We start from the raw sequence: 17,061 nt of genomic DNA on the forward strand, positions 1-17,061 counted from the left end.
TTATTGGTGCAGTAAAATTAATTATAACTAGTTTAGTATTGATTTAGACCAGCCCAAAAGTACGAACATTCAATTTAAACCAAGTTATGCAAATTAAATTGGCAACAAAATTTGGTTGATATTGTTCAACATACATATTTTTTAACAAATGTTTATTGCAATTATTTATTATATAAATAAATGCACTCACTCTCAGATAAAGCCAAATAAAATTAAAAAAAAAAAGTTTATACGAATATTTTGCGTATTTTTTGTTTGCGGTTTCATTAAAGCAAGCAACAACATGTGTAAAATGTTACCAACTAGATAAAAGTCTGTCGCTCCTGAAATAAATTGCACTTCGTTCGCATTACACCATTAAATTGAATAATGCAAATGATCCAATAGCATACGTTGCAATTGCAATTACATAATATTCAGCTCACTACACGCATTTACATAATTTTGAAGCATTATCCGTGTTGTGTAACCTCAGTTGCACAAGCAACGTATACTTGATATTTACGTTGTGGTGTGTGTGTGTGTGTGTTTGATTGACTCAAGTAAAGTAAGTACACAAGATGTTAAGCCTATTAATTATGCTATACTCGCCATAAATATGCATTTAGAGTAATCATAAAGTTCATTTGCTGACCACTTTAAATATGTGTGTTTTAGTTAATAATAACAATACTGTTTTTGCTCGACAATCTTTGAATTACTGCAAGATTTATTATTATTATTATTATTATTATTATTATTATGATACGAAATGAATGAGCACCTATTAGTAGTAATAGAGTTGCACTACTGCTGTGAAAGGCGCTCCTTTGTAAATTTAACTAACCAGCCATCATCGTTAGTCGCAACTGCAACCGTGGCTCCGTCGACAGCCGACTCTCACTGTATTAGTGGCGAGTTTTGCGAGTTCTCAGCAAAGTCCACCGTATAGTACATATCATTCTCGAAATTCATGGCCAAGTGTCGCTGAAATGGTCGCTCCTGCAGCTGTCCACCGAGCGTTGTCTGGGTCTGGGAGCTGCTGCCATTTGGCTTGGATGGCAAATGACGCGTCGACTGCACCGATTGTGGATGGCTGCCTGCTGCTGCTGTTGCTGCCGCAGAGGTTGCGTCACGCTGTGAAGTTGCTGCAGTGGGCGCATTGAGACCCTTGCCACTTAGCCAATGTTTATTGAGTGCACCTTGCAACTTGGGTCGCCGACTGAAACCCAAAATGGGTATAAATGAACTGGAACGCGTCGAGAACTTGCGGTATGTCTGATTCACGTTGCAATGACAAATAGTGACCTGGTTGTAACCGTTGGATAAAATGAGCACAAAAATCATTAGGTATACGGCATTCAAAATTCGTTTAACGTTCTCTTCGAAGAGATTGCAAATAAAGATAAGTTTACGCAAAATTTCGTTTGGCAAATTTAATTGCACAGTTTATCTCTGCAAAAGTCGAATTAATTATTTAAGCGTCAACCAAAACAAAAACTTGCAAAACAATTACGATGTAAATTGCCTTACAATCACTTTAAATCGACTTGAAAACTAATTGCGAGCATTTAAGTGCTCAATTGCTTTAAGAATTTATCTAGGAAGATATTTTGCGCATACATTTGCATATTTCTGTAAACTTGCTGCTCGATTAAACTTTGTCGAAGAATTCGGCACACGTTAAAAAAACAAAAAAAGCATCCAGAAACTGGAAAAACATGAATATGAATATGTAATGGCATCTTGCGCACTTTCGACAACCGCAATGTACAATTTTGGTGTTGGTCAGCACCTCGTGCTACATATAGTCTCCTGACAAAGGGTAAATGTAAATTGTGTGTGCGTGTCGAAAACTTACCACAACGGCAACAATGAAAATTGCGGCCGCCAGAACACCAGCCGCAAAATATGCATTATGCAATTCAATGGGACTCTTAAGCACAGCCGATGAACCGAAAGTTTTGTCATTAAAATTTCTGGCGTTCACATCGTCGACAATAAATTCACTGGAGCTCACGACAGTCTCAACCACAAACTCATCTGCAGGCACAAAAATGAATATAAATGGTTAGTTCATTTGGGCACCATTTGGGGAATCGCGACTGGCCTGCATGGCTTAGATACGTCGCACGGGAGCTTTGCATATATCATTTGCCGGATGCAGGGGAATTGGTGGATAGTTGGATAGTTGGATAGATGGATAGCCAGCGTGTTAATAAGCACAGCATAGACACTTACTTACCTTCGCACATTGTGCCCGTATATCCGGGACGACAGGCACAGTAGAAGCTATCCCCACTCGACCAGCAGGTGCCGCCATGAGTGCACGGATTCACGCTACACTGCTGAAAGTACTGAGAAAGTTATCGCTTTTGCTAACTATTATCATAAATACACTCTGAGAGAAAAATAAATAAGACTGCAGTAGTCGAGATCGCTCGACTCCTGCTCACACAGAGCTGTAAGTGCACATTTGTTTAATGCTGGGTAATTTGATCAATTTTAGTATACCATTTTCTCCCATTTTTATGCTTTGAAGCTGCAACAAAAACAGTCACCCCTTCCACTCTCCGAAGAGGTTATTGGTCACCTGTAAACAGCTGTTATCACACTGGTGTCAGAGTATTCCGCACTCGGTTACTCCCCACTTCAACGTTCACACTTTTTGTTAACCAATCTTAATAAATCTTTTAATACATTTTGCAGCTTTATATATGAAATTGTGTCTTTTCCATTTTCATCTATATCTCGTTTAGGGTGGAAGTTATCGATAAAACCGAAACCGATAAACTTATCTTTCGGTCGATTGTTCCTATGACAACTATATGATATAGAATCCGGTACGATCCGCTGGCTTCCCACTTTATATGTGATCAAGAATGAAAAACCGATATATAACTAAGTTTGATAAATATAACTAAAATGAAATAAACTTGATCTGAGTATGGTATATATAGCTCTTATAGACAGACAGACGGACATAGATTCATAAATAAACCAATGATGCTGATGAAGAATATATAAACTTTATTTGCCAGTTATTTTTGCACAACTTTATTGTATAATTTCTATATATTTTTATGTTTATGGTACACAAAATATGTGATAGCTGTGTGTGTAAATCAAGTGTCGTTAACATAGAACAGCGGCTTTTCTCTCAGTGCAGACACGTACGCATATTTGCGCTATAGTAACTAACAATTAATTTGTGGATCTCTGGGTGTGAGAGTGAGTGTGAAGCTGGCATGTTAAATATTAACGCGCACTCATAATTCTGCGCCATAGTAAAATGTAATTAATTTGCTGGTGCCTGGCCACACCGCCAGTGGAGGCATCTCATCAGCAAAAACAGTAACCAGACATCCGACATCAAGCGGCATCATCAACGCTGCCGCCTGCCGCCTGCCGCCTGCCACTGCAGGAAGACACAACTCCTAACTATAGACTAACTACTCCCACCGTAGATTTCTGTTGCTGACACTGACGTCCTGTCTGCCTGTCTGTCTGTCTGTCGTTGGCAATTTTCTGGCCTCAAAAAACCGCTCCGGAGATGGATTTGCTGAGCAGCCTCGACTTGCGGTTAGTGGACATGTCCATCATCGCTGCAAAGCTTTAATTATGGTGCTCTGACGCTAAATTTATGTACATTTTGTTAAGTTCTATTTTGCTACCACAAATTATCAAGTCATAGAGTGTTCATTAAATGTTATGAAGTGGCTTGTTTGTTAACTATTAAGGACTTGGTGGGTGCGGCTTAATTAAGCTCTGTTGCAGTCATGCCTTCGTTCTCCGGAATAGAGCTTTTCAGAAAGTATACTTAGTTAATTAGTGAACATAGCTTGAAGTCTTGCTTAAAGCACAGGCAAAGTTTTTAATTAAATACAGTTAGATAGTCAGATTTTGGCAATGTCATTTCAAAGAGCGACCAGAAATTTTGGTTAGAAAAAGCATAAAAGTGTTAAGCAGAATGTTGAGCGGAATTCGCATAGTGTTAGTATGGCAAAACATGACCAACTAAAAACAATTGCTTTTGAAAATCGGTTCAGATTTTACAAATTAGTGAAAGTGGAATATTTAGAAATATGCTTGTCCTTATTATTGTTTCTCATTATTTAGTCTGATTGGGGTTTTCTGGGTTTCCCCAACTCTGCAATAACAGTTGAACCATTTTACATTTCAATACTCCCAGATTTATTTATCTGACATCTTTAATAGAATGTCTTCCATTTCATTTTGCATAACTTAATTCGTATCTTTATTTTAAATTTAAATAAATATTAAAAAATTCTTGGCCCTCGTAGGGCTTTTAGCTAACCCAATTCCAATTTCAATTATTTAAGTACTACATTTTTCCAATAGAACAAATGCGAAATATATTAATTGCCATAGAAGCCTGAGAGCCAAGCTCATTTATCTTGTTTGTCAGCGGCAGAAATCTTTGACACTTTGGGAAATTGCATCATTTAATTTATATATTTTAATAGCAATGATACTTTTTCTTTGTCCCCAGAGAGCCTTAAGCTGAGCACACATTAACTGATTGCAGCTAGAAGTGGAACATGGAAAACACTGTAAAGACGTAAATCAGCTTAAAATACACAGAACACGAATGCAAGCCAACAACATTTAACAATAGCCAACGAAACGGACTACAATTACAAACTGGCATTGGGCAGAAGCTTAAACCATTATATTCAACACACGTACCCACACACACAGCACACACACGCAGAACACACACACAGCACACACACACAGCACACACACACACAGCACACACACACAGCACACACACACACACATTGTATATGCATGTCGTACAACTGTGTCAATATGTGTGTGTATATTAAGATTTTAGTTCGATGCCAGCAAATTGTGTGTGTGTTTTGGGCTTTTTGTTATGCACCTAGAGGTGGCATGTCCAGTACCTCCGCAGCCTGAATACCCCAACCCAACCCAACCCAACCCAACCCAAAACCACCATTTGCCATCCACTGTTTGTAGAGTAAACCGCCCGGTCTTAACAGGAAGCCATTTGGGCGAAGAGCGCAAGCTTTCAGTGCATAAATCATGACTTACCGTTCGTGGCATTTGATTACAATCCGGTCCGTTGCGACCTTCTGGGCATTCGCAGCTAAAGTCATTTCCATGATCAATACAGCGATGTCCTTCGGGGCACGGCTTATTGGCGCAGAAATCAACCTAAAACAAATGGAGAACAATTGCATGCGAAAAACTCAAAGCATATGGTAAAAGCCACTCTCCATTAAATATGCCAAAATTGTATTTCCCCCCTTCCCCCCCTCACAGAACGTTTGTGTGTATCTCTCAGCCATATTGGCATATGCATATATGTGTTATGCAAATATCAGCGAAAGGAAATTTAATGAATCAGCGTCCATATCCTCTGCATCGACAGATGATAAATTCTCTTCCAAGGAATACCCTTGTTGAAGATGATCTTTTTTTTTTTGTAAAATATCTTCAAGCATACTTTTCGGCATATATCTTTTTGGGCAAGCAAATTTCCATATAAATCAAATAGAATCCGAATGCACTAGGAGATACACACTGAACCCAGCCATACATGGACAATTTATCAAGAATGAGAAGAGTATTTAATCTTCTGCACATCTCAGACAGCTGGCATATTGCTTCATTTTCAATTATACATATTTACACAGGGGTGTTAAGTATCTCTGAGGAAAAGTGACTGGCTTTTGAGAAATTACATCTTGATAAGATAAGATAAATTGTTAATTATGATTGAAACATTATGACGCTGCCTGAATACGAAATTGTGTGAATGCCTTATTCAACTGTGAGTCTTCGTACTCGTTTGCATAAGATAATTGTTTTGTTTAATTTTGTTGAGTACACCATAAAATACTTTCGCCATCCAACTTATATAAGATGCACATTTTTTATTCTGTGGTTTATTGATTCGCATATACTCAAGATGAAATTCAGATTGTGTGGCTGTAGCCTTGCCTGACTTTTGTATTTGGCACTCACCTTCATTTGGCAACGGTTGCCCAAATAGCCTTTGGTGCAGCGGCACTCATAGCTCCCAATGTGATCGATACATTCGCCGCTATTTTGACACGGATTCGACTCACATTCATTATACTCGAAGTTGCACAGTTCGCCGGCAAAGCCTGCAAGCATTCAAAATGGTGTGAGAAATGAGGAGGGAGGGTGTTAAGTGTGTAGTTGGGTGTAATGTAAATGTGCAAAGCAAATGAAATGGAAATTTCAACGAGAACTGGCTGCGTGTGACACTCAAGAGTTGGCAACTTTGGAGTTTTGGGGCACCCAATCGATGCCTTTTCTTTTCTTTTCCTTTCATTTCATTTCATTTCTTTCTTTTCATTTTATTTTCATTGTGATTGGGGGCGATTTATGCAAATTGTGTTTGTGCCAATGAAATAATTTATGTGCCTTAGTGCCGACTATATTGCCACATTTCGTTCAAAATTTGTGGATGCGTACTGAAATTAACATAGAAATCGACAATCGACAATCGACAGTTGACAATCGACAGTTGACAATTGACATTTGACAATTGGCAGACATTGATTTCCTTATTTCAAATAATTGAAATATTCATCAACGTTTCAAATTTACTTTCACTTGAGGTGTTTGAATAAGGTTATTTAAATTAAAAGAAATGGGCACACAAAACTCTATTACTTACCTGGCTGACAGAAGCAGCGAAAACCATCTTCTTGGTCCACACAAATGCCATGGACACAGGGCGAGGATTCGCATTCGTTCAGGCTGTGCTGGCAGACTGGACCCGTATATCCCGGTGTACAATCGCACCTGTCAAATACATATCAATTTGTATACATATTATTAGATGAGTTTTTTGGGGGTATTTGGACGTCCAGTTCTTTTGATTGAAAGAGCCTTAACTTCGATTGAATAAAATATGAGAATGCGAGTCAAAGTTTGTCTTAGCTTTAGGAATAGACAGCGTTCACTTACCGAAAATGTGTTGAGTTGCCCACGCAGCTGCCACCATTCATACACTCGGCCGGATTGCATGGATCCGATTCATATTGACAATTTTTGCCCGCATAGCCTGTGTCGGAAACAAAAGATGTACGGACCCAAATGGGGATTTAAGCGGATTAACACAATTAGCTTACAGCGCGGGTAATGGACGGGCATGGGTGAGCCCCTATCACTAATGACCTTACCATATGGACACAAGCACTGATACGAGTTGCCCTCGTGTCCTTGCGAGAGGTCCACACAAATGCCATTGTTGGTACAGGGACTGGGGTTGCAGGCATCGATCTCCTCGCAATGGGGACCCGCAAAACCGCTGCAGCACTGACACTCATACTCCTCCATGATGCCGTTCGAATAGCATATACCCTTGCCGGAGCAGTCGGCGTTCTCGCCACAATTGTCGGTTTTTGTGGTCACCTTTAGGCGTACACATTGTGCTCCCCACAGCTCGGACACCACTATTGATGCATGTACAAAAAAAAAAGAGATGAAATAAAAAAGTGTAAGGGTTGTGAAATTAATTAAAGTCGCCCGGTCTAGGCTAAAAACTGCCGCAGAGGCAAATGAAAAACAAGAAATTTAATATGGCATAGTCAAGTCGCAGCACTGATACTCTATCAATATTTGTATACACAATTTAACTAGAACTGGCTGGCAGCTAATAAAAATATATATTAAATATAATCTCAATATACAAATGCATTAATTGTCATTGTTTGCTGATGTCTTTGTATATTTTACATATGTTTTTCGCTGGCAGCTCAAGTGTTTTATATTCCGACGAGATTCGAAATATGTTCGAGTATTTAAAACAAATTAAATGTAAACTTTAATTGCTTAATTAGATGCTGATTTTTTATCAAAGATGAACTAAGATGGTACATAGAGTTGAGCGTGCTCAGCAAGAGTATCAGCTGGGCAAACACGTTAATGAACGTTTTGAGGCGAGGTCTACTTACCAATTAACAAGTTGACTCCCTCTGTGAGGTCCTTATCATACAGTGTAACCAGTTTCCTTCCATCTACCACCAGCGGCGTTATGTCCAGGAGCACACCTTCGGTAACATCGCAATGTTCGTGTCCCGAACGCGTCACTTGGTAGACCTGGGCGGCATGGGCGGCGCTTTGGCTACAGTTGAATTGATTGAAGCAATGTTGAATGTATGCCGTAGAGCAGAATGGAATATGAAGAATGCGGGTTACACAACGAGAAAGATAAAAAGGAAGAGCAAGAGAAAGAGAAATAGAAAGAGAGAGAGAGAGAGAGAGAGAGAGAGAGGTTAAGTAAGTTATAAATATGATGGTGCACTCAGGCGTTTTCTTGTCTTTCATCTTGCTGTGTACGTAATTAATTGAAATTTATTTATAAGCATTGCTTGGCCACTTTGCTGGCGGAAATGAAATAGCGCAAGGCGGAAATTAAATTAGCTGGCAACTATTTATGAGCATCTCCTTAATATTCGGTCGTTGAATGTTACTCACGACCACCGTGGGGATAACTAGCCAACTTTAAACTGCCTATAAATAAATACAATAATTGCTCTTTTTTATGTGCACTCCAATTTGCAGCCCAAAAAACAAACAAGTACTTTAATCAAGTAGGTATGCGTATTGTATTGTTTGATTAAGTAAAACAAATAATTAAAGTAGTCCTGTTTGGAATTTTATTTTCATGCCATTAAATGGCTGAAAACTCTAAGCAAACAGCCACAGGCTGTGCAAAGTTTTTCACCTTTCTAAACTCACACCTCGCGTTCTGATATCACAGCACAGTGTCCCAAAAACCACATGTCACCAACAAATACGAAAACTTTGCAATATCGCAAACAGCATGCAGCCAAAAAGTAAATGCGTTTTTCCATTGCCTGCGGTTTACAAGCGTTTATTGGACATATATAGGTTGATGTAAAAAAAGAGGGAATTCCCCTCGAAACTGATCTCATTTCGGACCCTTCTCTTGTGCACATAAACCAATTGATTTCGTATTAAAAGTAAGTGGATAATGACAATAAAACTCAATTGCATAATAGCAATATGCCACTTCAAATATTTGGACCAAAAATAAAGGTCAATGGAATTCTCAATGTACTTTGTGTCACTGTCAGTCTCAGTGGGTATAACAATGCAGGGGCGAAGATTGAAAAGTGGGACCTCAAAACTTTTCACTTCCAGCACTTTGCAATCTATTTGCAATCTCACTTGCTTCACGTTCACAACGTTTTGATTTTTTTTTTTTATTTGCTTGCTTGCTATTTTTTTTTTTTTTTTGGTGGCACACATTTGTTAGCTGTGCTCCTTCGCTCTCCATATCCCTGGCCATAGCCTGTTCCCTATTTGTGGCGCCCACACACACATATTAAATCGATAATAAAAACTTTTTTGACATCTCATTTTCATAGTTGGCAACTTTTCATTTTACTTAACTTTTTATTTTGCTCACGCTCAATTGTGTGCTACGTTTTTTTTTTTTTTTTGTTGTCCTGCTTCATTCTACAACTTGCACAATTCTCACACGTAACCAAATTGTTGTGTGGTCTTGGCGGAATATACAACAACAGTCAACAGCCAGCAGACAGCAGACAGCAGACAGCAGCCAGCAGCCAGCAGTCTTTGTGACGGACGGTTCGCCATTTGGCCCCAAGCAACTTAAATTGAACTTATGCGCTGAATTATGGAGCCTTCAGGCTAATTTGCGCCAACGCGCAAAGTTCAACACAGAGTTCAAAGAGCGGCGCCTATCTTTTTTGACGAGCTTGCAATTTATTTATTTTCTCTTTTTTTTTCAACTCAAAAGTTTATTGGTGTACATGTGTGTGTGTAGCGTGGACCACGATAAAGATAAGTGTAACAGGAGACAGCAGCAAAAAACGAAAAGAGAAACGTGATAATTGCCACAACCTTTTAACAGCAAAGGGTCCAGCAGCTGAGCTCCGCACATTTTCGTATTATTTTTTTTTTTATGAGACTCTTGATACCCGTTCTCTGACCCGCAAAATGACTAATGGTCAGCGGAAAGTTTGCTCGTAGGTGGGCTGAGTAAAATCCAGGGACTAGAAAAGCAACCGACTAGCATTAATTCAAGCAGTTTGTAAGAGATTTACCAGCGCTATAACGTAAACAAAAAATACACAAAAATATACATAAATGAAGGAAAGCAAACAAAAATATGCAATATACATACACACACACAAACAGACTCAGACACACTGACACACACACACTCACACTCACAAGCATATCGAGCAGTAATGGCAAAATGCGTGTGGAAGGAGAACGAGCAGACATAAAGGAAGGACAAAAAAATAAAAAAACAATTTAATAAACTGTAAAAAGGGCATGGTAATGGCAAAACGTGTCGAAGCCACACCAAATAGCGACCTGTGGAACTGTTAGGTGGACTGACTGCTCTATGCACCAAGCCCACCAGTCAGCTAAACACACACACACACACTCACACACACACAAGCACACATAGGCACACACCCACACACAAAGACACACTATTAGGGCGCCCCTGCGCAAAATGTGCTAAAGTAAAATCAATAAAACGCCCCTAATGTTTTATATAATAAGCTGTAGCTGTAGAACACACACGTCTCAATGAGCATTAAAGCGTACTTTAAATAGACACATAAATAATAAAGTCAGCAGAGGCGAAAAGCCTACATCTGCTTTATATAGCTGTCATAGCAACGATCGATGGACAATTTGGCTGTTAACAGCATAACACAATAGCGGTGAATTCTATGAAAATGAGTACGCACTTCTAAATATGTACACTCAGCGAAAATTGGCCAGAAATGTGGCACATTGAAAGTCGCACTGAAAACAAATCAAATGTGCTGGTTTTTTTTTTTAAATATTTACAATATATTCGAAACAAATTTATAAAAGTTTGAAATGCTTTATTATTTTTCAAAACTATATTTCTTAAGAAGAGAAAATATTTGTCAAAAATGAAGAAAAGAAATCGTAGTTTTCATATAAAAATATTCATAAAATTAAGAAAATAGTAATTTAATTTACTTTCTCGACTCCTCAATTTAAGTATAAAGTTTGAGAAGCCCAACAAACAGCAATGGAAGGCTCATGGGTTACAATTTCCGTATAATCATAAGTTTTTTTTTATCAAAGTATATTAAATAAATTTATAAACTCTCTAAAATGTTTATAAAATTGTAAAGTAATAATTTTTAATGGAAATATAAGTAACAAAAAAGCTGGAAATTAGACATATTCTTTCTTTGAGCTTTGGTGAGCTTTGGGAATTTTCTAAGATTCAGGACGATACTTCTCTGAGTGTACATTCAAACACGCACGGATGTGTGCACATGCACAACGGCATCAATTGAAATTTTAATAAAAATTAATTCACAATTGCGTGCGAATAATACTTCGAGAAATGAAAGAATAAAATCCATTCAGACAGTGAAGGTTGATTGAAATTTCTATAATCAGTTCCCGAAGGAAATGGAACTGTATTTTGTATTTAAAATAGCATCTTTGACTTTAATCTTATACAACATGATATCCGCATGGTATGCTCCTTTCCACTTAAATACAGAGTATAGCTAAATCGGTTATAATTTACGGCAACAACGTTTTAACTTGTTTGCATCACGTTGCGTTAACATTTGCTACAGCATCAATTCCCCAAGGTTCACGGTCTAAAAACTGTGTTTAGATTACTCACTTAGCGATAATTACTCTTGCTGCAAACATGTGGTAGCAAAAAAAAAATAAAGCAATCAAAAAAATTAATGTTTGCCTTCATTTAAATTCAACATGGAAAAAAATGCATCGCAGTAAACTTTAATCACTTTTAATTACACGTTTCATGAGTGTTGTGAATACGAAACAGAAGCAACTAGAACATTACAAGAAGTCAACTTTTAGCTGGAAGTTGATCCACAATTACCCAATTAGTCAATCAGGATTACAATGTACAAATAAAGATAGACACAAGCTATAAGTGCTCTCATATCATATTTACCTGTTGGTGCTGTTCTCCTTTTTGGCCGTGTACAGCATCGCATCATTGATTTCGACAATCAAAATATCACCGGATTGGATTTCGGCCTCGCCATCCCACGTGAGAAAGTTGGGAGCACACTGCTCGCCGGGTTTGCAATGTTTGGTGGACTGGGAGAGAGGAGAATGATGAAATTACTAGTTAAATATTATCGGCAATGAAATAAGGATGGGGTTTGGAACTAAAGCCGCAAATGTGTTTTATTCTGAAAGTTAACAGTCAAAGGGGACTAAAAGGTCTGTTGCTTTTTTCGGTCGGCATTTGGTGTGGTTTGCTTACCGCAAAAGCCCAGCAAACCAAGGCAAAATGGCAAATGTAAAAACTGAAAACGGTTAACTGAATAATTTAACAACTTTTCTAATTTTAGTTTCATGTCGTTCTCTAAAGCAGAGTTGTGTCCTGTCTCCTTTTATTTTATTTATTTATTTTTCTCATTCTTTTTTTTTTGTTAGTAAGTAAAGCCTAACAAATTTACATACTAACCACGTCGAAGCTAATAAACTTTGTCCAAGGTTCATTTCGTTTTGTGTGCCGGTGTCGGGATTTATGTTTATTTCCTGGGCCAAAATCCGGCTAAGGCGGCTGATATGAGGCAAGCATTTAATCCAAACCATATGCATAGATCCACTGAATGATTATACTTTTTATTAGTTTGGGTCAAACCACACACACAAGCTGGCCATGAGCACCGAACATCCGTTACAATAACAATAAAGAACAGTTATCTCCGGGCTGCCGAAGGACTAAACACCCTGGCCTTGGCCCACATACAACAACCACTCATTTATTGGTCGATTGTATACGTACTTTATAAATATTTATATGTATTCTTGGATGTGTTACACAGTTGGTGACAAATTCAGAATGCCCTCCGCCAGGGTATACAATTGTGTGTTTGTGGCCATCTGTTAGGGTCTCGTTTGCAAATTTACAAATTTCTTGCTCAATTTGAGGCGGTTTAGTTTTTATTTGCTCCAAGGATTTGTCAGTGCTGAAATTTACGTCATTTTAATGGCTTGTATCGGATATAAAATGTACGATGCTTTTGCCTTTTATTGTTCGGTATGCAAAGGATAATATAAAAACAAGAAGGGACACCTTCTAACATACTTCTGCATGTACAAAAACTAAGCTTTGTTTGGTTATCCCTGATATCTCATAAGCGGACATTCTCGACAAAAGCTCGCTTATTATTAATAACTTGGCTAATTTCAGATGTCACAGCTTACCATACCATCTAATCAGACATAACAAGCAATATAAAGGACTTTTGTTAACGGGTAAACAACCAATAACAGCACAGTCAATCACTCAGACAGAAAGCAAACATTTGGGATTCTCGAATCAACCCAAAACAAGAAAGAAAGATGAAAAAAAAAGGTAATCGTTTCTTGAGTTATCCAGTCAGCAAGCTGATTTGCTTGCCAAGAGAAATTATTGATTGGCATTTTATTTGGCCATATCCATGTGACATGTGTGACAAGGAAGCAGCCCAAACAAGTTAACGGAAATACTAAGGAGTCCCTTCTGTTTGAATATAAAAATGAAATGCGAATATAAAATGTAAAACAAATAATGTAGTTTCAGCTGTTGTTGTGAAACTACAAAACGTAAAAGGGCCATTCAATGTTTAGCCCCAGCTGCTCGTATAACAGCCAGCCATGTTTTCTGCATGTGTCCTTTGCATGTCCTGTTTATTTTGCCATAAATCAAGCCATATCAGAGAGTACAGCCTTTTGAAAAAAGATCCAAACACAATGGGCATTCCCAAGGCTATGTTTAACTGGACTTTGATATTGCCTTTTAAGTGTGTTCAAAAGCCATTTAATTAACAACATCTGAAAGTCGCCCTCTGCTTTTTACAGCCCACATTCATTTGCTACGTTAATAAAATACAAAAAAACAACCAAATTGATTTTCTGTTTACCTTTGATCAGTAAAAGTGGGCTAAGCTTTTTCTGCTTGTCATGCATTTAATTAAAACGTGCCAGCATTATGTTAACTTCAACAAAATACTTATAAAAAAAAGGTAAGATGGCAGGAAGCGAGTCAATTCGACTAGGAGATGACCTTTACTCAGGCCTTACTCAGTGCTCAGTTGCTTGTAAATGCAATTTATATTCGTATTTATGGTTAATAACTTTTTTACTCGGCGACATATTAACTTTAGACTTTATAGAGGTGACTCTGTAACTCAGCAAATTTATGTGCCCAAAATTGTATATTCCTTTTTTTGAACGAATCTTATAGGTAGAGAGTATAAAAAGGTTCAATGTGTGCTTTGCATAACATTAATGCTGACTTTTTATTCCCTCTAGCAAATAAAAGTCGGTACAAAGGGTGCCCTGAAATTGTGCAAATGCTGGTAACAGCCAAGCACAGAACAAGGCATATCCGACCTCATAAATTATGTATACTCTTGATTAGGTTGACGAGCTCAGTCATAAACTTCTCTCCGACTGTCCGACTGTTTGTCTGTCTATCATATAATCGGCAACTGTAAGAGGCATAAAGTTGAAAGCCAAAAGTGGAGAGTGTGTTGAGCGTATGGCAGCATCTGCATATAGGATAACTACTAGTCGAACACGCTCAACTAGATTACCTTAGTGAAGAACGTGAACTTGTTTTTCTTGGAACTTACCACAATGGGCAGAAGGAGCTCGTGCGTTTCGTTGCCACGCCACAGATGCGAGTCCTGGGGCACATTTTGAATGTCACATTCAAGCGAATTGATTTTCTCCTGCAGGCGACTTAAAATACGCGGCCGCCCAATTGGCTTTGAAGCCGATTTAGTAAGATTAGCGGCCTGATGAGCTCTTTCCATGTTCGTTGGGGCAGTCGCTGTTATTTTGACTTTGGCTGCCACCACTTCAAGTTTCTCAAACTGCTGCTGTTGCTGTTGTTGCTGCTGCTGCTGTTGCTGTTGTTGTTGCTGCTGTTGCTGTTTATCGACAACGGGTGGCGTTAGAGCTTTGAGCAATAATTTAGCTCGCTTAAGCTCCTTCTCGTATTTTCTTGGCTTCACTGTACTGCCAGTCAAAGTACTTGCTGTTGTTGCGCTGTCAAAACTTTCCACTGTGGACGTCAAAGTCACGCGTCGCGTTGGCATTGGTGTTGTCGAGCTGCTGCTCCCATCCAACTTTGTGGTTTCGCTTGCTCTAATGAGTTCACGTTGACGCAGTTGCTCCGAACTTTGCCGCAACCCTTCGCTCGTCGCTGTGGTCCTTAATGACTTTATAATGCTGCTGATGCTGCTGCTGCTGGTGCTGGTGCTGGGGGTGGTGCTGGTGCTGCTTGTGGTGGTGCTGCTGCCTGCAGTTGCCTCTGACGTTGTAGGAATTTCTTTCATTAACTTGCGTTTATTATTTATCGACAACATTTCGTTGTACAACTCTTTGCTGTTGTAGAACTTGGTCGTGGAGAATTCCGGATGTGACGCAACAGCGGCTGAAGCGGATGCTGCTATCGAGGATATCCTGGCATTGGGGCTATCATTTGCATCCGTATTAAACTTGGTGTTGGCAAAGTCAATGTGTGGCAGCGCCATAACATCGCTAGCCCGATGCTGCATTGGGAACTCGAAGCTCTTCTTTACACGCCGATCAATGAAGCTATCGCCAGGTGCCAATTTGGGCAATGCATCCGTAGGTGCTGCTGCTGCTGCTGCTGTGGTTGTGGTTTCTTTCAATTGAAACTTACGCTCGATTTCCGTTATTAAGTCATCCTGCTCAGCCAGCAATTTGCCGGTAAAATAGCTTGACGTAGTAGTTAGCAATGGGGCTGCTGTTGTTGTTGCTGTTGCTGATGCTGCTGTTGCTGCTGTTGCTACTGGGATTGCAGTTGGATTCCTTGTTGTTAGCTGATTGACAACTGCTTGCATTTCCACCTCATTGGGCATTAGATTCTGTCGATACTCCTCGGCATTATCGGGCCGTGTGAAAACCGTGTGCTGCTGCTGCTGCTGCTCATCATTATTGGTATTGCCACGCAATATGGGCTGAAAGTCTTGCAGTTGCAGCGGATACAAGTCGACAATGTTGAGCTTACTTGCCACCGGCTGTTGGGCCAAGAGGACACCATAGCGCTTCCGTTCATCCTCATTAAGATCGGCTAGCGTTTCGGCCACCTGATATGATTCCGCTGCCTGCATTTGCATTTGCAAGCGCGCTGCTAAAGTATCAGCATCGTGTTCAATATCCGACTCCGAATCGGAGTCCGGTTCAGAGTTATCCGGCTCCGGCTCCGGTTCTGGCTCTGGCTCTGACTCTGGCTGGCTCAGCTTGATCCGATAGAGTCTGTCAAAAACGCTGCCCAGCGATGCAAGTGGCGGCACGTTTGTCGTCATTAACTTATCCGTCGTTGTGGCTGCTGCATCCGTTGTTGCCTCACTTTCTGGCATGGTTGTTGTTGTTGCTGTTACTGTTGTTTCGGTGGCTGCATCTGCAGCTTCCGTTGTGGTTGTTGCCGCTGTTGCTGTTGCAGCTGCCATCTCGCCATTGCTGATTTGACTGCCGGCTTCATTTCCGTTGACGATGGACGCTGCTGCTGCTGATGTTGTTGTTGCTGCTGCTGATGTTGTTGTTGCTGCTGCTGCTGCTGCTGCTGATGTTGTTGTTGCTGCTGCTGTTGCCGCTGTTGTCGGTGTGCTGGTTGTGGCTGTTGTTGTGGGCGTGGCCGTTGACGTGGACGTGGATGTGGTGAGTGGTGCACCCACAACCCCAATTTGTATTTCCTCTGAAACTTTGAAGGCGTGGCTGCTATGAGAGTCATTAGTTATAGTTGGTATTGCTGTTGGCATTGCTGTTGCTGTTGCTGTTGTTGTTGTTGTTGTTGTAATTGATGGTGTTGTTGCTTCTGCCGATGTTACGCCAACAACATTCACAATTACCAATGTTAAAATGCATATTTTAGCCACCAGTATTTTCATAGTTGGCATTTTGGAAAGTGTATTTTGTGCCAGGAGTGGCTCTGGTTGCTGTGTGAAGCTTACAAGTTGTTTTCTTATTAAAAATGTTGTCTGTTGAGTT

At 39.6% G+C, this 17,061-nt stretch overlaps 1 protein-coding gene across 1 annotated transcript; it reads right to left on the bottom strand.

Moving 5' to 3' along the window:
• Positions 1-244: 244 nt before the first annotated feature.
• On the bottom strand, positions 245-16,618 carry LOC6570214. Its single transcript, XM_001996431.2, has 11 exons — positions 14,676-16,618; positions 11,996-12,144; positions 7,962-8,131; positions 7,188-7,460; positions 6,973-7,069; positions 6,680-6,807; positions 5,998-6,140; positions 5,062-5,184; positions 2,225-2,336; positions 1,841-2,022; positions 245-1,287 (listed from the first exon to the last, which is right to left on the bottom strand). Exons 1-11 carry the CDS (start codon positions 16,521-16,523, stop codon positions 880-882), a joined length of 3,633 nt encoding a protein of 1,210 aa, XP_001996467.2. The 5' UTR covers positions 16,524-16,618; the 3' UTR covers positions 245-879.
• Between the last annotated feature and the right edge of the window lie 443 nt (positions 16,619-17,061).

The sequence above is a fragment of the Drosophila grimshawi genome, unplaced genomic scaffold (assembly GCF_018153295.1).
Source record: "Drosophila grimshawi isolate 15287-2541.00 unplaced genomic scaffold, ASM1815329v1 contig_1377, whole genome shotgun sequence".
Taxonomy (NCBI): domain Eukaryota; kingdom Metazoa; phylum Arthropoda; class Insecta; order Diptera; family Drosophilidae; genus Drosophila; species Drosophila grimshawi.